Source organism: Ornithodoros turicata, chromosome 8 (assembly GCF_037126465.1).
Source record: "Ornithodoros turicata isolate Travis chromosome 8, ASM3712646v1, whole genome shotgun sequence".
In the NCBI taxonomy this organism is placed as follows: Eukaryota; Metazoa; Arthropoda; class Arachnida; order Ixodida; family Argasidae; genus Ornithodoros; species Ornithodoros turicata.
Window position 1 is genome coordinate 34,842,175 of NC_088208.1, and position 20,264 is coordinate 34,862,438.

The 20,264-nt window shown below is 46.0% G+C and overlaps 2 protein-coding genes across 2 annotated transcripts in view; both read right to left on the reverse strand.

The window, feature by feature from the left end:
- Positions 1-20,264, reverse strand: part of LOC135367109 (5'-nucleotidase domain-containing protein 3-like) — an 85,243-nt gene that overhangs the window by 53,805 nt on the left and 11,174 nt on the right. The window lies entirely within an intron of this gene.
- Positions 13,995-15,939, reverse strand: LOC135367108 (mid1-interacting protein 1A-like). The gene has a single exon (XM_064600220.1). The coding sequence runs from the start codon at positions 15,859-15,861 to the stop codon at positions 15,112-15,114; it is 750 nt and encodes a 249-aa protein (XP_064456290.1). The 5' UTR covers positions 15,862-15,939; the 3' UTR covers positions 13,995-15,111.

A 20,264-nucleotide genomic window follows, 5' to 3' on the forward strand; every position in this document is an offset into this window, starting at 1 on the left:
CTTCGCATGTATTCCGCTTTGGGATCTCCGATTATCGAGTAGCGACCCCGATTCCGAATCTTGATAGGAGTTTCCCCACCAGGATCAACACTTTATTTGAGTGCGGTAATCGCGTCCTTTTCCTCCTCTCGTGCAACTATCAGCTTTCCTCTGACGGCGAGTAATTGCTATATTTTGGGTTGTCCGTGTTTCATAATCCGCACATATTCCCATACGTTTGTCATGTCCTGTTGAAGGCAGCGCTGACAGCCGAAACGTCGACCCCTAACTATAAATCTATTTCTAGTACCCCCTTAATTCTTAATGTTATAAAAGTAGCAACCGTTTTTAACCCTTCTACGGCCTCCCAAGTCTCTTCATCACTTCTAGTTATATATATACGTCTATACATATATTTTTTTCTCTCTTCCGATCTTTCCGTTCGTGTTCGAAGGCAAATATTGCGCTTTGCTCGCTGACCTCGCTTTCGTAAGGAAATGGGGAGCCATCTATGTATATATAATACCGAGTAGACAAACGCTACCAAAGAAACTGTCTACTGAGTGCCTGTATACTATCGAAACATAACTTCACCACTTAGCGCGCTGAAGGTTACACCTCTTTGTCACAAAAAGGTGTAACGCCTCTGGTCTGCAATGAATCAGGGGAGAGAACCATGTACATATTTCTTTCTTTCTCTTCTTTTTTTCTTCTTCATCTTTTCTTTCTCCTCTGTTCTTCTACACTCTTATTTTCATTTGCTTCATTTTCTTCTCTGTCCTTCTTTTCCAATGGAACGGCAAATGGACCTCGCTTTTGACTGACCTTTCCTCTTTTTCTTCTTCTTTTTTCGAATAAACGTATATTTCCCTGCTCCCACTCCTTCTTTGTGTCTTCACCTGTGCTCCGCTAAAAAAAGAAAAAAGCCCCCCCCCCCCCAACATAAAAGAAATAAAAATACCCATTTCACTGCGCTATATAACGTGCAAAAGAAGAAGAAAAATATCCAGTTTTGTCGCAATAAATGTTCACAACTCAGTCACAACTGGTCATTTGGTGCCGTCGTGTTCGCCTTCTGATTCCAAATTTATGGGTTCGAACTCTACCAAGGATGCCAGCAACTTGCTGGCAGTGTACGGGACAGTGGACGTGCTTATAGGCACGTAGTCTTCGGCGAGGGACGATATATATATATATATACGGTGCGCCGGTCTGCCCGCCGATGTGGCACCATGTTGCTCGGGAGGGATCGCGCGTCTAGGGCCGACTTCACAGGGAAACGTGCCGACATTTGCCTCACAATTGACATCATAGTCGTCTCGCGACAATAAGCCACGAATTAGCGCCAAATTATCATCTTCACGTTCAATTTCGTCGATGATTAGCCTGTTAAATTTGACGATCACGCGCTCCGGTCCTGACATGACTATAGTATAATTAAGCAATGACATAATTACGTGGCATAATTAACGTGCCACACATGCCTGACATGGCATAATTAAGCGACGGGGTCACTGCTCGCCCACCCATGCGATCGCTGGGTACATGGCACGAGGAGCGTATATACTGAAGGTTTAGGACATTCCGTCGTTACACCGTATGAGCTGGAATGCTGCCACCGACTGGGCTCGATAAAGCAGCTGTGGCTACGTAATACCTGGCCTTGGATTGATGTCTAACACGATAACCGAACTCATATTCATGCCAGATCTCTAACGATAGGAACTAGAAGAGCTATAATAAGCCACTGGACGCATCAGTGGGACCACACGCTGATTAACGACCACTTCGTGACAAACGAGAGATCTTTCAAGGTGAAGGACGTTTTGTCGAGGCGAATATAACTTCCGATAAACCTGGCTGGAGATACTGGAAACTATAATGGATATCGACTCAATGGCGCGGAGTCTTAGTTTTTCGTGTCTGACCTCGGGCTACTATGTGAAGAAACTACTCGTAAAAATTCTTATGTTCTCTCGTTTCTTTTTTTTTTTGTTTCGGTTTCGTTTTTATTGCGTGTTAGCGCCGCGAAGCAACTGTGGCTATGAGCGGCATACAGACGTGGACGGATGGAGAGAGGACAATAGGAAGGAGTGGGGGACAGGGGGGTTAGTGTGCGTCCTGGGCCAACTTCAGGAGGGAACTGTGCCGATATTCGTCTGGAAAGTCTTCGGAAAACCCAGGGAAAACCTCAGACAGCACAGCCGGTGACATGATTCCAACCCGTTTCACCTCCCAGTCTCGGCGTGGAAGTGTTCTGGAGTAGTAGGCAGCACCAGTTGGGATTTTTCCAACAACCCCTCCCCCCAACAACGAGTCCTGCACAACAAAAAAAAGAAAAGAAACGAAAAATCCAGTGAGATGAAAATTCTGCGCCAATCCCTGGCATCCGTATGGATGTGCATTTCCATTTTTCTCTGTTACATTAGGGGGACCTCGACTTTCTCGGTTGCGGAATACCGGGGCTCGAAATAAATAACTATCGCTTAGTAAGTGTAAATATTACATTCGCAAAAAAAAAAAGGGAAAAAAAGGGCGATGACTATTACATGCTGTGCATCCAATAATGTCAACTATACAAAACCGGATTACATAGCCATTATCATCGATCCACCGAAGCGAATTACAATCCGAGGTCGACCAATGTCTGTAAATCCCCGTCACAAGACGGGAGGATCTCGATATTCCCGTTTGCGAATTCCCCAGTCTCAATTTTCCCGGTCGCGAAACAAATAAACCACTCGATTACTCAATAAGCGTGAAAATTCCTACTTCGCAGCCATGTCAATGTCTACCAAGTCCTGTGTACCCAATAATGTCAAGTACAAATAGCATTTATAGCCATTATCATCAATTCTAGCGTTTATTCATAGAACGTGTGCACGTGGCTTGCATCTCCTTATGTATTATGAAACATCCTTTTCTTTCGTTGTTGTTTCGCTGCTGAAAAGAAAAAAGAAGGAAAAGAACTAGAATTACTGAATTCAAAGAATTCAACATTGAATAGCCATATTTGCTGGCGGACGGTTACATGCTGGAGGAAGGCGAGGGTATAACGAAGGCGAGGGTATACTCCACAAGACACACGGATCTGAGACATAATGAATGCAGGCACTGCTGTTGTTCAGCATACTTCTCTCACTTCTGCGAGGTAGTTATCGTATTAGTTACAACGTCGTCGTCGCGTTTACCGCTACACGACTGATTAATGTACGATTGTATTGGATTGGAAAATTTGTTTCGTTTAATGAGGGTTATGGAGTAAACAAGTAATACGACATGCGCTGCACAGAAGAGAACTTCTCACATCATTTGTCGAAGACGTGCCTTGTTATGAGATTTTTGTAGTCATCTTAATTGTCACAAAAAGACGCACACCTCCGGTTTTCAACAAATCAGAGGAGAGAAGGAAGTCATTCGAGATGATGATTGGGTGATCGTTTTATAAGTGTATCTAAAGCTACATGGTGCATGACGTGTACTCCGTTTCTATAGCTTTTTCTCGCACTTCCAACATATGTAATAGATGGAAATAACTTCAAGTGCAAATACTAATACTCAGCTATGGCACAACCTGCCTTGGTCGCAGTATTTAGCGAACATGTGTAGCCGTGAGAACTTGTGAGCCCCTACGAGACAAGATAAGGCATTCTTTCTACAAACTGGCCAGGGGCTTTTCACGTCCATAAGTACTATATCGTTTCCTTGGCCAGATTGACTGATAAGCTCGATAGATATTCCGTCAAAAGAGTTATATCATACGCGGTGGAATGTTTCATCTATTCTTGCCATCCACGGTTGCTAGCCCACGTAATTACCGAGGAACCTTGGGCTTCGCATTGGCAAGGCTAAAGCCTAATGTGGTCTGCATTGTTTGTGGGCGGACCTAGCCGAGTGATGATTGAAGATTAAATTATGTAGTCCTAAGGTGAGAAACGGGTGCAGACTTTTCCAAAAAGCGTTAATCTCGTTATTACATCGATAATTAATAATGCATCACTGAATCCTTTAATTCCAGTATGACGTTAGATTTGGAGCGGTGACAAGAAAGTGTCTCAAGATATTTAGACGAGCGAATGATTCCTTGGCGGGTATAAATTCCATCTTTGGACATTGTGTCAAACGAGTTCAAATGCTGCAGCGTTATAGGGCTGTCACGTGGTCATATCACGTGGTTTGCCCTAGCTATAAGGCCACGGACGGACTTACACGAAAGTATGCCAAAGGTACCGTTATCGTTTCAGAGCGTGATACACGAAATATTGCATCCGATTGGTCGCAAACTGTCACGTGGCCATTTCACGTGGTTTGCCCTATAAGGCCACGGACTTACACGAAAGTATGCCAGAGGTATCGTTTTAGAGCGTGATAGTCGAAATATTGCGTCGATTTGGCCGCCAAGTTTGCTGAATTTTTTATTTTTTTTTTGAAAATTCTGTTTTAGCACCGCGAAGCAACTGTGGATATGAGCAGCGTATAAATTATATAGCGTATAGAAATTTTATTTAAAGCGAGCGATAAAAGAGAAACGAGCGCTACTTTTCAGCTACTTGACTAAGAAACAGGTGCTACTAGTGAAGCAGTACCTGTTTCTCACTCAAGTAGCAGAAAAGTACCACTTACTTTTATCGCTCGCTTTAAATATACTTTCTGGACACCCTGTATAGGTCGGCTGGTTGGTCGGAATTAATATCGAAATGCGTTACAAAACAATTCGTCGTACAGGTGTCGTGGTTGTCACGCGAAACTGCCATCGAAAGAATGCTACGCACAAAATAACGCACCGCTAAATAAAATGTGCCGATAATAAATGATTTTTTTTTTTTTTTTTTGCTCCACCATCTCCCGCAGGTGGCGCAAACCTCCTCACTCGCGACGTCTACGTGCAGTGTACTGTGTACCCCGCATTCCTCGTGGGCGAAGTGCATAGTCTGCGGTCCAGACAAGTTCACCTTCACTGATTCCTTACGACGACCCGGTCACCGAGCTCCTCTTTACTTTATATCGCTTCTTTTGAAGATGAGGGGAAATCATCTTCAATGACGTCACAATGACGTCCATCGCTCCGATTAACTTTCGAAAGAGAAACTGCTAAGAGGAAGAGGGAAAAAAAATGCACACTTTGACCATTCATTGCTCAGACGGGTCTACTTGAGTGGATTAGAGTCCTATCGATCCACTCGTAAGAGTGAAGGGCGGATGATCACAAAGTCTGACAAATGTGCGCTGATCATGAAAGGTAACACTTACATCACATTAGCAGATTTCCAGCTTTAACTGCGAATCTGTAAAGCGATTAAAAAAAACGACTAACTAAATTAATAACTATACCGATATATACCGATACCGATATTGTGTTTTCGGGTTTATGTTTTCTGAAAATTGGGGGTGGGGTAAAAATCGGGTTTATTTCAGGAGCCAAAACGCTGGAGGAGCCGTACAGACGTGAACAGATGGACATCCTCATCTCATCGTCATCATTTATTGTTGCTGTTGTGGACAGATGGGGAGAGGACAGCAGGAAGGAGTGGGTGGGGGGCAGAGGGGGTTAGTGTGCGTCCTGGGCCGACTTCAGGGGGAACCGTGCCGACATTCGTCTGGAAAGTCTATACTGGAAAACGTCAGACAGCACAGCCGGAGGTAGGATTCGAACCACCCACCTCCCAGTCTTCAACACATTTTTGGACACCATACAGGACTCCGTTCCTTATTGTGAAGGGGCTCAATATTTCATTCCCCACATCCCATCACCACCAGCAATGGGGTTAAGTATCGCCCCCTGGCGATGAAACGCCCCATACATCTTCACAAAATAAAGTTGTTGTTGTTATAAAAAAAAAACAGTGAGTCTAGAAAGCATTAAACAGGAAGCGACATAACACAGTACTACATGACTGCCAACATTTGTATGGTCATCAGCTATGTTCTCACAAGGCAGGGTGTTTACCACAGAGCACGAAACCACGGTATCGTTCACAGCCCCACTAAAGGGTTTGTCAAGTGGCGTACCATACACGTCGAGAGCACGTGATCGTACTTTGTAAAGGACCACGCTGCGCGTGACAAGACAGTGGAACAAACGTGACCATCACCAGGGCGCGAAGGAGACGAAGCGCTTGCCTGATAATGGTGAAATGCAGCCACGTTCTAAGGAAAGCACAGGGTTTAACAAAGAGACCAGATAATAAAGATAATTAAAGAACAAACATCACCAAAATAGACGAACTGAACGCGGATGTGAGTTGACGTTATCGAGCTGGAGATCCGCGTGGACAAGTGATGTCTGACCAATGGAACTGGCCAATAGGACTGGAAAGTATAATTATCCACGAAAAACCCATGGTCAATAGATTAGCTGTTTGAAAAGATAAAAGCTAGAAAGAGTGAAACATGTCAATTTTAATGCGTGACAGGCTGTCGCGCAGAGTGTCCAAGGCATCAAGTCGTGGCGGATACAAGAGGGGTGGACCGTCCACCCCCAAATCATCTGGTTAGGTTCGACTTCTCCCCTGCCCCGCTACACGCTGCGACAACAATCCCCCCGCCAAAAAAAAAAAAAAAGCAAAATTAACCGGGCCGGTCACCTCTTGGTCCAAGTCGCGCTTGTAAAATGATAATCTAGATCCGCCCTTGGCATCAAGTCCTGATGAAGTGCAGAATCTGCAAGAAAGCTCCTCAGTGCAGTAAATTATTTTGAGTTGATTTCCAGCGATAGTTTCATAGGCCAGCCGTGTTCGTCTGTCCGTAACAGTAATGGTGAGAGAAGAAAAGATTACTGAATAAGTTACGATGCACGGGGCTCCGAAACCAGTGTCGTTTCAATACCTCTTAAACCGGATTGAGATGTATTTCTGATTACACAGATTAACTAATGTTTACTCAGATGTAAAGTATCGCTAGCTGGAGGACTGGGCAACGAAACGACCTAATTAGCGACGTCATTTTTACTGAAAAGTCTAAAACGGAACCTCCTTAACCCTAGTGACCAGTGCGGTACTGTTTCCTGTTGAAGACAGGGCTCAGGAATGCGGCTGTGTTTCGCTGCGTCCTGTCCTCAATGCGGCGGATTTAAAACAAGAACTATAATGACAGTCGTCGAGCCAGACAGCCGCCTAGGAATCAAAGCACGCAACTAAATCTAGTCCGTCAACTACATACGCCGTTGTAGATAAGGAGACGCAATAGAGCGCCAGGAGAAATACTGCCAGCGCCACCATGCGTCATCAGTGGGGGAGCGCACTTTCTGCCGCAGCGTGGTGGTGGTGATGGTGAAAGGGCTGGCCGTACTGTCATTCGGCCAGTCTTTGCAGCCAATACGGAAGCAGAGTGAGTATGACGGATTACAAAATCTGGCGCAGGGAGAGAGCGTGACCTCCAGCCATCCTATCTGCGGCGCAGTAATATTTTGCGACCTGACGGACTACATTCCTTGTCCTTCTCAAGTTGAACACCACTATACACTCTAAAAACAGAACTTTACCGCATAGCATGCTGTGCGCCAACCATTGCCTCGAATGATATGGTTACCGTTTCTGATTCGAAGAGAGAGGGGGGCGTACGCCTTTTTGTGGCAATTTGGATATATGAAAATTGCCACAAAAAGGTGTACGCCCTCCTCTCTCTTCGAATCAGAAGCGATAACCCTATCATTCTTCGCAATGGTTGGCGCACAGCGTGCTATGCGGTGAAGTTCTGTTTTTAGAGTGTAGGCTTGTGTTGTGTTCGTCTGCTTGCGTGTTCAGGCCTCAGAACAGTTAAGTACAGCTACCGTCAACCTTAATAATAACACTGAAAAAGATGTGGTCTCGTGTCCAAGTGCGATTACAGCAACATTTGGGGAATTGAGGAAATCTTAATTGAACAAAATTATTCTGTCAGTTTAACGGAAGGATTTGGTTCACTTAACGTTCCCCCAGTGCCTCCAAGGTGGCTGTTATCGCGTTCGGAAATGAGACCGAATTTTTCCCAGTGTTATTATTAAGGTTGACTGGAGCTGTACTTTCCACTAAAAAAAAACGAAAACAATTATTTCATGCGAGATATGCATTCTCACGCACACATAGGCATAGTATCAATTACCACTATCAGTCATTCGAGACCGTCTCGCTCCAGTCGGAGAGTCCTCCGAGTCAAACGGTCCAGTGAAAAGAAGGCGAAGGACTCGTGCCCCGGCGAGGCCACGAGTGACCGGGCTCGGATGCGAAGCGCGATAAGATTGGGGACCTCCACGCTATACGCTCCGATCGCAGCGGTCGATAACGTGTAGCCGTCCTCGAAGTCAACCTTGGTGATGTCGTGCAACGTAAACACGGACCAACATTACGGCGCGGTTAAATGTACAGAGACCGCTTCATTCAACCGACGCGTCGGATATTCACGGCGACAGATCAGGTGGCGACGGCGGACAATACGAGTCGATCAATATGGTGGGAAAACAAAAATGCGGACTAGCTGTAATGCAGAGAGTGCAAATAACGATTTCTGAAATTGATCCATGCCTGAATTGTACTTCGCGCGAAAGGCCGTGTTTTGTACAGCTGCAACGAATTAAGTTTCATACGTACGCATCTGTGTTGCCTCATGCGTTTCATTTTTACCGCGTTAGAAAAATAATAATATAATTTAATTTCACTATTTTTTTACGTCAAAGGTGTCTCGCGTACAGGACACAAATAAAGATACGTGAATAATAAAGACAAAGATGGTAATAATAGGGAGCATGCTTACACACAGGGTGAGTCAGGCTATGTTTAGCTTTTGAAGGTAAATAGATAATATAGAATTTATTTATTTATTTATTTATTTACGATGAAAAACTAAAGATTGATGGAGAAAATGAATGGCAGGAAAGAAAGAGAAGAAGGAAGTAATAACCCATCGCCCATCCCCCGTCTCACGCGAGGTATCTCAGGGGAAAAAAGTAAAAATCAGAATAAAAACACATAATAACACGTAATAATACAGGCATATACGTAACACCTTCACAAAGCGAAAACATGGGCGCTTTCGAGCCTATAAACTCCAATCAAATTTCAACTTTCGCCGCCATTTGCAACATCGTGCTTACTATATTATAAATGCACACATTTTGAGAGCGTCAAGTCAATTCACCTGAGACGCACCAATTAATTATAGCAAGAAGAAATAAAACACGGACGTCCGCTTATTTTGACGTCAGCATGATAGGATGATATATGATAGGATGATGGAGGAATTGCGTTAGGGGAATCGGCAAAGATGATGAATTCATTTTGAAATCACCAATAGCGTCGTGGAAAAAAATCCCTACTGGACTGTTCAGCGCAAGCATATTGTGCGCAAAAGATTTTATTAAAAGTTGTCTAAAAAAAAAGTCAGAAAGGTGAACTGTGTGAAAAAAAAAAAAAAAAAGGATTCCGTACGAGGGCAGCAAAAAAATGAGAAGCAAGAACTATACTCATGTCCCGGTTCATAATTGAGCTGCAGAAATTGTAAAATAATTCGTTAAATCAACAGAGAGCCTGTTAAACGGTACCCGCGAATTAACTTACAGTGATCGCCCTTGTTTTCAAAATGAAGATGCGGTTGACGGTGTTGCCCTCGGGAATACATCTTCCGATTCCGTAATGTACTTATACGTTCGCTTTGATAACCAGATGGTTGTTTGGGGGTCCTGGTAGGTCCATGAGGTCCTTTCTTAACTTTACTCGTTGCCCTTTGCCAATCGTGTTTTCGACCCCTCAAACTCTTCGTCACAGTGAGACTCTGTAGCTTATTCCAACGCGATGTGCGGCCTTTACGTGCAGTGCTCCCTGCCAGGAGGACTGGAAAGAAGCTCACATGCGTGTACCATATAGAGCACTCCACATTCCAATCCGTTAGGCGCGTCACGTATTCAGCCCTTTGCTCCGCTAACCAGCGTGACCATAACGGCTTGTATGGAAGCTGTAAGCAGCAAATCACCCATCGCTACATGTGTACCGTATGAAAAGCTCAGATCAAATAAGGGGTCACCTACATCGTCTCGTTCAGCATCTTTGAAGACGATAATAATAATAATAAGAAGAAGAAGAAGAAGAAGAATAAAAAATCGGTGTTTCATATGCGATGTTTCCAAGCCCTTCATGATGACAGCGACATTTCTGGATCACAAGCGAAGAAAGGCACGAAATTTAAATGTATTTATTATAACTCAATTTTCTTTTCTGCACCACGCTGATGATGATGATGATTGCAGGGGCGGCTCTATAAGACCCGCTCATTTGGGGTGGGTGGGGCGGTTCATTGTCGAAGCACGTAATTAGGGGGGGGGGGAGGTAAAGTAATGTATAGCATGGTTTCTTTTGTTGCCCCCCCCCCCTCCCTGTATCCGCCACTGCAAAATCGCGACATTTGATGAAGGTGAGCATTATCTTCAAGCTAAAAGGGCGTAGGGTACCACATAGGCGATGCCCCACATTCGGGGTGTCACAACCTTTTCCGGCAGTGGTGAGAATCACCATTCGGAAGAAGCCTTACGAATATCGAATATCGTCAACCGCTATTAAGCCGTTCTCTCGCTGATGTGAAAATGAGAGAACGAAGGAAACAGTGACGCTCATGGCAGAGCGTCACACGTTCAAGACACGTCTTCACACTTACGCTGAAGTTCAAAAGAAATGGAACTGCAGGTGCCCACCTGGGAGACCACATAGCTCCGGACACTATCCAGTTAGATGAAGAAGAAGAAGAAGAAGAAAATCCTTCAGCGTTTAGAATGACACGAGCGGAGGAGGGCAGCATAGAATTGAATAAGTCATCAGGAAGGGAAAGGGCATCAATAACATAAAATCTGGAAGAACTAGAAATCAGCGTGCTTTTAGTGAACCGGTTCAACACAGCGGGACAGCACCAATTTCAATTTCAACCAATTTCAAGACGTCACTCTGACGTCATTTGTCCCGTAGTTATCTGCAGCCGTCGCGAGCACCCACAAATCACTCTTCGACACCCCAGGACTCATCCTGCGCATGTGACAGGGTGTGCGCATCGTGCCCAGCAATCTCAAGCATCTTCGTTACCTCGTTATTATCATTTATTTGTGTCGGAGGTGGGGGAGGGGGCGCAGCGGAGGACGTTACCCTCTCCCCCCCTATACTTTACACCTGCGCCTGCAGGGGTCAATCTAGCGAGCATTCCTGGGCAGTAGGCCTCCAAATATTTACCCGCAGGGGCATTGCCTCCAACCCTCTCTCCTGGGCCGCAGCAATGCAGCAGATGGTATAGGAGGATCCCTTGTTTCTTCGTCTCCGGCTGCATTATCCTCTTTTAGCGTCAATCACTTCCTCTTTAACAACGAACGAGACGTCTATAATATGTCTGGAATGCCAATCCATGAGTGACCCCCCCCCCCCCACCACCACCACCACCTCCTCCTCCTGCGACGGACGCTTTCGACGTTCAAGACCAGACAAGGTCGTCGGCTGTGGCTTAGCCCTTCTACTACCTTGTACTACTCTGTGTGACCGTGTCATCCCCCCCATAAGGACCCATAGCTACCGCACTAGGCCAAGGTTATTGTCTTATCTGACCAAGACACAGGCGTCCTCCAACGACATATACACAGCCCCCATTGCTGTCTAGCCAGTAATATCAGATATTACCCCAGAACAATAGGCTTAAGAAGCCCTAATTAATAGGCCCATTGAGAAGAAGAAGCAATCAGAAGGCTAAAAGTAAGGCCAGGGAAAATTGGGAGAGACTGATCCAGGTATAGGGATCACTTTTTTTAAAAAAATGGATATCCAGCAAGGCAATACTGAAAGAGCCTCAGAAAACAGTCCATCCTTGCGGGAGAAGCTGAAACGGTGGCTTACAAGAGCAAAATTTTCATGAAATGAAGTCAGTTCATCAATATTTTCACCGCAATATTTGACAAAAAGTCACCGTGCGGACATTACTTGCCATTCAAGACTTGCACCAATGAATGACCAATGTAAACCATGTAACTTAAGGTACCTCATGCATGTACTGCTCCGATAGCAGCTCTCAACTCAACCTTTAACCAATCCAGCCTGCAGATCCAATGTTTTCCGCATTTTATGCCGCGTTGGTGTGGGACGTGTCCGTCTCATGTCAATGTGCAGCCACTGAACTTGTGACGATTTGTGGATGTACGTACATGGCTAATAAAACATGAAAAGCACCATTTAGTGCCATCAATCACGCATCGGGCTTTTTGTTCAGAGAGCGCTACAACCAGGGCTGACGAGTGAATCAGGGCTGAAGGACACTGGTGAATTTCTTCAAAGCTTATGCAAGCAGCGCCTGGCTATGTAAGGGAATCAAACAGTCAACATGCACACAGGGTTACGCAAGTCCCTCGTCATCACTTGGAGATGTTGCTTTCAGCAGAACTCGCACAAGTCAGCAGGATAGAGAACATTGTAGGCTCTCCACAGTTACGACACTGGCAGATTTCAGTTGTCAGCAAATATACCTGAGTGACACATCAGATGAACGGAGCTTGTACACACACAAAGTACTTCGAACCAGCTTACTGTTTGCACAATGCGAGACACTGGTCCTGAATTGGAACATGGGATCGCGTGGAAAATGAGGTTAGGTTGATCATGACCTGTGTTGTCATCACAAGCCATGGCGACTTGGAGTAAGTTACCTCATATCATCATCCCAAGATTGATGTACTACTTCCCCAACTGAGGGTGGTGGCTGGTGACTCTCTCAGTAGTCTAGTCAAATTCAGTGCACAAGGTGGTGGAGATACTACGCTTTCCCTGCTCTATCACTATGATGCCCTCTTCAACATACTAATGTGGTATCAAGACAAGCACAGCTTCTAGTACAGCTTGGGACAAAAGTTTATGGAACACGGCGCTGCCACCTGGGTGTCGCTAGTCACTAAATAAGCTTAGCTTAAGCACTAATCAGCTGGGTCACGAAACAAGCTTCACTTATTTAGTGACCCTAGGTGTCACTCCAGTGTTCCGTAAACTTTTGTCCCAAGCTGTACCACTGCCAGCCAAAATTTGTGGCAGCATTCCAGTGGCTTTATCTAAGTGAGGTATAACGTACAAAGCAATCATGGTCCCTGTGCGACCGCATGAAATGCATCTTACAACTCACCCAAGCATGCTGCGATGGAGAGAGAACAACCCTGCCTTCCAACGAGCTTTGTTAGTCGGAACAATAGTACGGGAGGCATGAATGTCACTCGACATCACAGCAGGTGCCTCCAGCACCCCGAGGACACCTCAAAGGAAAACTCCGCATCTAAGCCCTGTAAATGAACCATGTGGACGAGGTGCCTCCAGAAATGTACAAAAGGCATTTCTAAACACGGAGTCCCGCTTGCACCTAGAGCTTGCGGGAAATAACTGTAACGGAACGGAGGATCCGAACACATATGTTCACTAAGATTTCATCCAAATATAGGCCTTCTAGGCAAAAGTATTGCACAAATGCGGGGAACCAAAACAATGTTTATATTTATAGCTGGCGGACATTGCACTGGCACAGGTGCTGTTCAAGGGCAAGAGCATTCATCAGATGACAGATGGTTGTATGGACGGTGTTACTCACTACATAACAGCCTGGATTGCAGGTGCAATGCACTGAGTTACATTCACAACAACTACCCACAAACAAGTACTCCGCTGTGCATGATGTCTGTACCACAACACAAGGGATTTGTGTGGTTCGTGCTGGAGACTTGGGCACGATAATAATTTGTATTTATGATAGGATTATCTGTGAAGGGTTATGGTTTGTTCTCCATTTAGGTTATTCGTTCTTGGTATGGGTCACAGTAAGATTGTTGTTTGTAGTGATAAGACTATAACCTCCTCTACAGGAAAGTAGTAGTGTACCAAACAGTACTGTAGTAAAGGTAACCCATTTTCTCATGCTGGAACAAGATATCTTGCACCATCATGAGGATGCAGCTCCAAGAGACATTTCCGAGTAACTGTTTGTCTGACAGTTCACTCAAGACATAGTTCTAGGTGCTGCTTATCACTACAAGAAAGACTACGAGATTATAGTTTGAAACTATCGGCATCTTTAATCACAAGAAGAAGAGTTCATCTGCATTGTACAACTGGTGTAACGAACTGGCAGTCGAGGCCGAGGTATTAAAAAAATTCAGTTGTTATTAACATACATACACATGGCAATATAACTAATAAACCGGTCGCCTAGGTTTGCTAGTTATGTACAATATTTACAAGGTTATACAGTCAAGCCTATGAGACCCCCAACAGGTGTGCCCCACCACTCCCGCGGTACAATTTAGACGAAACACATGAAAAGTGAGTATTCTAAGAGGTCAGGCAGGACACTTGGAATGTTGAATCCTACCCCTTGCATAGGGACCCCCACCTCAGCTACTCCAAATGGCATTCACAACACCCTCCTGGGAGAAGAAAAAAAAAAGCACACAGGAATGCACCCGTTCGGTTCAAATGCCATTTACATAATCGTCCCAGAGGCAGAAAATACAATCGAGTCTTTCTTTTCGGCGGCTGCGTCTTCGGAAAAAAAAAAGTAGGTGACTGTCGAGAAGAAATAACTTACATTGCCCCACATACGGGACCTTCTCCGCTGCCATTTCACGGGAGGAGGACGAGGGTACATGCCGAGGTTTTACCCGGAAAACAGAGGCTTCCCGTGCGTTCAAAATAAATACACAGTACCGAAAGTAACACAATCAAACACGGCTATCGGACGTCTGCAACGAGTAACCCTAGCTTAAAGACGAGCTGAATTTTTAAACGGTCACCGTTTTCCAGCCTTCGTGTCATACACGCTACGGGGACAGGGACCGGGCAGTGAACTCGACAAAGAGAATAATTACCGATAGTTTTAGATTAAAAAAAGAACGAAATGTTGATCAATCCAATACATACTTTGTCCCCGAGACGATTTTTTTTGCTGTTGTTCCTTTTGAAACACAGTTGTCTGAAACGTATGACGAGTCACCGTTTTCCTGGTACAAAGATTTTGCGGCTATTTTTGCCTCGAGGAATTTTTCCCCGCTCGACGTAGGGTTAAGTCCCAAGGTGTTGGAAGGGGAGGGCACAGAAATCCGACAGCCACATGGCAGACCGAAGAAAAACCGTCAGCATACAGACACACAAAAGTCTCTCGCAGTCCTCAAAGAGATGACGCGTCAACTTCCTCTTGATACCTACACGTCAGGTAGTCTGCAGAGTCCGAGAGCTGGTGGAGGATTGCGTGCAAACCTTGCAGGTGGTGGCGAAAGGCAGCAGCAAGGTGGAGGCTATGCTCGAGGCTCTCACCCCGATCGGTCACCACGCTATCCACATCGCTGTCGGTATCCGACGTGGAACCCGTCGAGCCCAAGCTGTCGTCCGAAGGCTGCCTCGTGTGCTTGGCGGGCGGCCGCATCATTGAAGGCATTGGAATCACTGCGGAGCTTGCTGCCGTGCTGGGCCCCCACAGCAGTTCGTTCTTGACGTCGTTGAGCATGTTGTAGAAGGAATAAAGATCCGTGTGTGTCAGATTGGACGGAGGGGCACGACCCATCTTGTCGGTCAAGTCCATGTCTCGGAGCCGCGAAGGGACGAGCACGGTGGCATCCATGTTGTTCACGGATTTGACAAAACGATCCATAGCGCTGAGGATACTTTGCTGGGAACAAGTGAAGGAATCCTCATTGCGGCTGGTGCGCCGACTGACGCTGCGGTTGTTCACGTCGAGCCGATACATCGGTAGGCCGTCAAGGGCAGACACTGGCCCGTTCACCGTCGACACGCGCTTCAGCTGACCCGCACTGTCTTGAGAGTATGCGCCCGACTGACCCGCGTACGACTGTCTACGAGACTTTTGATTCATCCCTAAGGCGGAAAGGCGCCGGGGGCTCAGACTGTTTGCGCTATCCATTCGAGGGACACTTCGGGGCAATCTAGTATGCGCCTCGCTTGACCACTTTTTTATGCCCCGGCCGCAGCCGCCGGAAAGGGAGACAACATACGTTGCACGATGGAAGCCAACCACTCGGACACGAGGGGAGGCCGATAGCCCACGACATCATCTTTCCGCTTCAAACTTCTTCCAAAACCTTGCACAAAAGCAAAAAACTTGCTCTGTGTCTACTGACTGCCGTTCATTGTGCGCAATAAATCTTATCCGCTAAATTGTGCCTCCAAAATTCCCTAACAACTCCAACTAAAGCTATACTAGCCCCCCTCAGCAAAAAGTAGTGGTAGCATCCCACTTCCGCTACGATCTCGCCCCACTATCAGGTGATCGCCGCACGCTGTCATTGGTTCCAGTGAGCATCGCCACGACCCCGCCCCATCACGTGACTGCCAATGTACACGTGCTACCGGCTTGGAAAAAGCGTGGTGGCGGTTATGACAGATTCTGCGCCATACAATTGAATGTACGATGTACTATCAGCCACTGTTTTTCCAGTATGGTTTCATAATGATGCTAGAGTGTCAGCCGGCCGGCTGACGAAATTGCAGACGACATATCACCGCTTCCTCTGCCGCTCTGTATGCGTCTGCTATCAAAGCGGCCTGTAGTGCTAAATATAAATTTGATAGCGAATTACAATGTCGCCATATCTGACTTGTTCGCTTTTTTTTTCTATGTCATGGCCTTTTCTTATATCTTTAGTTAGTTCTGGTGTCATCAGTGGAAAAACACGCCAATACACAGAAAGAAGTTGTATCGTCCTGCCACCTGTCATCCATCATGAACACTACTGTTGCTAGGCGCCGTGCGCTCGTTTTGTTCGACTTCGAAATATTGCGCTTGGATCAACGCTGCTCATACTGTCGTGCGCCCGTGTTTTCTTCCTTTATCGTTATTATTTCTTTTGGCATTCCAGCTTGTTTTCCCAGTTCCGAGAGTTCCCCACGAAGTCTGCCCAAGACGCACACTGCTCGGTAACACAACGCCACAACCACCCGGTTTCGGCCAGAAGAAATGTTTATGCATGTAGAGCCACTGGAGTTTATCTGCACACACCCAGTATATTTACATCGGATGTGTTCATAGTTATCACAGGAAGGACGCGTACATATTTTCCGGATTTAGTTTGTCGAGCGACATTTATCTGCACGAAAGAGCGCCGCTACGTTGGTGTAGTAATGTCGTACTTGGCATCGCGGCGAACAGTTACAACTTACGGACTGCATATGTATAAGGATTCCTTGTCCTGCTGGTTCGTGAATAAACACATAACTCTCAACCCTGTAGCGCATTGCAAAAGAAGGAAAAGACGTTACGTTAAGGAACCGATGAGAAAGTGCGCAAGCGAATTTTGCCTTAATCTGAAATTCAAGGCAACGTTGGGCAGTGAAGAAGTGTTATATCGAGGAAATTAATGTAGAACAGCTGCGAAGAGACATACTGGTCTTCGCATATATAAAGGCCCGGTTGCTGCTTGGTTTCGGCATTTAAAGCTACTTAAAAAAGTAAATACAATACACTATTATCACAATATTGTGTTTAGCCCGCTGACTATTGTTGCAACGTCATAAAAAAGTCATACCCCGGTGCAATTTTATACCATACAAAAGCACTTTCCCAGAAAACGTTCAATTGGACTGCTGCTTTCCCGGGTTACATGTTGCACAGATCCACACACAAAGAGCAACATAGTAACAGCTTTATGTAGCATTGCCGACGGTCCATGGTTGTAATAAGAAAGATCCCCTGTACGGGTTGCCGAACACTTGGGGGTGTAGGGCTTGGATAAATCATTGGTCATTGGAGTTCCGTGGATTCGTGTGACACCCATTTCTGCTGGCTTTCCGGACTCGTTTCTTTTTTTTTTTTTTTTGCAGGTGTTTTTTTTTGGGTGGGGGGGGGGTGTAAGATCATTAGGGGCCGGTGTTGGGGGGGGGAGCTAAGAAAATCCCTGTACCAGACTCCTTGGTTTCTGCACATAACCCAGCAAAACCTCCTGAAGAATCAAAGACCTCCACTTTTCCTCGACCTCGAGGGAGCGGAACTTTCCCCCGTTCGTATTTCTTGTGCTCATTTTCGGAAAAGCCCGAAAACGTACACAAACGTCGCAAAAATGTCTTTCTTCTCTTTCGTCACGGGGCCCTCTTTTTACGCACGAAGCCTCCTATATTACGTAACCGATGACGGAGAGGGGGGGCCTCCTCGAGTACCCTCAGGAAATTGGCTCCGGAGGACGGGCTAACATTGCTGCGAACGGAGAATAATAATAATATATCGGAGATGCCAGTGATTGTGAAACGTGGCTCGAGACTATGTCGAAAGAGCTGCGCACCTGATTAGAAGTTCGTATGCCCGGGACCAGTTGTGGGGAGGTGGGGGGTCGTTTTTATAGCTTACCGGCCACACGAGTGTTTTATCCGAAACGTCTGAGAACTTTATCGGACAGTGGGGTGAGTTGGGACTTGGGCAAGGATTTTCGTCACACGGGGATTGACGGAAACGCAGTACGGGGGTGTGGGTGACACCCGTATCTGCTGGCTTTTCGGGCTCTTTTGGGAAGGTATCCTGGGGGGGGGGGGGGGAGGGGGCGAACACTTGCTCACAGGACAACTGCTCACCGTATAGCAGCGCTGGAACGGGACAACTGCTTACTCCAATGGAAACAGCCCCCTTCCCCCTGGATATACACTTTTCTGTCACCGCTGAAAAGTGTGACAGAATGGTAGTGACAAAGTAAAGCGTGAAATTTCGTTTTATCATCATCAACGGAGAACGAAGTTGCAAAATAACAATTGGCTAGCGAAGTTGGTCGGCATTTGTTCGGCTCCAGCCCATAACGGCCAGCTCTTTCGTTAGCACCACCACCGGCTACAGCGCTTCGGTAACTTTTGACCGTTATGAGACATCTTCGGCCGTAATGAGATTACCTTCAGCCGTATTGAGACTTTGGCCGTAATGAGACACTTGGGGATTAAAGGATTATCGGCTGTATTGAGACATCAGCCGTAATGAGACTTCGGCCGTAATGAGATGCAATCAACGCTTCGACGGTGCGCAGTTGTCCGGGATCCATTTTGGGTTGGTTGGGGGGGGGGGCAGAAAAAATCCCCGAGGTGGAGGTTTGAAGGCACACTGAATCACAGAGGGAAAGCATTAGCAATGTCATGAAGTGCAAGTATTGTGGATGCATGCATATGTGAAGAAAAATATGGATATGTTACGGACATGTAAGGAATGGCGTTCCCAACATGAAATGCTAGTCTTGTTCCATCTGCAGAAAACCACTGCTCCAACTTTGGATATCTTTCACCGGATTTTAACGGGTCACGAAGTGCTAGAATCGAATTCTTCGTCTCACGTCTGCAACAAAGGGCGATAATTTGCACGGTAATCAATTAAAAGTACAGGATACGTATCGTATACGTATTGCTTGACGCGCAGGATAATAATATTGTCTAAAGCTTCCTCGTGGGGAAGCCAGGGGAGGCCGCTGGAGGAGAAGGTGCGAGATGTTCCTTCGAGGTCGTCCCGTCCGTCGCCGAAGATTGTGAGAAAAATGACGCTACGTGCTAATTGTAAATTACAGTGTCGAAATCTCTAAGCGTTGCCTCGGACGTCATCGATAAAGGCCACCTGTTACGTTCAGGAAAAGCCCGGGTTTATCACGCAGCGTATACTTATAATGCCGCTCACGGTTACTATTGAACTGTTCGACAGCGGTCAAACGGGCTGCCATATCTCAAACGCGTCTGACTAAGTACGGTATGGTTAGCATACCGCGTATATGTTAAACAGGACTTAGTTTCTGTTCTATAAGGATGGATTTTCATCGGCAACGAATGTCGAATGCCAGTACGAGTTTGTGGTCGTGGCGTAGCGAATTTTGCTTGCTCTCGTTTCATTTTTTTTCCCTCTCACCCTGTCTCTCTCTCTCTTTTTTTTATGTTGATGTTGTGAGCAAAATGTGCTCCCTCTCATAAACTCATACACCGTCACTACCTCTCTGACATAAAACATTGCGGACCTAGTGGTGAACAAGGAGACGGAATACCCAAGGGGTCCCGCCTAAACAAACTTTATAAATGTTGTCACAAAATCCGGGTCGCCTTTACGAAAATCACGAGAGCAAACTTTACGATTAAATAGTATAAGGGATCAAATTTGGCATGCCAAGAAAGGCTACATCTTCCATTTCTTACTGTAACTACACGATTTAGGATTTTGCTTTAGCTACTTTAATATATTCGGGTTACGTCACAGGACACTAATGCAGAACGTACACAAATCTTCAAGGCCTCTTCGGCCACTGCGTCATTTTCCCAGTAACGATAGGAAAAGCGCAGGATCCGTGCACATTTTTTTCC

What these genes read in the sequence shown, in the direction of transcription:
- LOC135367108 (XM_064600220.1), bottom strand. Translation starts at nt 15,861, where the DNA reads ATGGATAGCGCAAACAGTCTGAGCCCCCGGCGCCTTTCCGCCTTAGGG.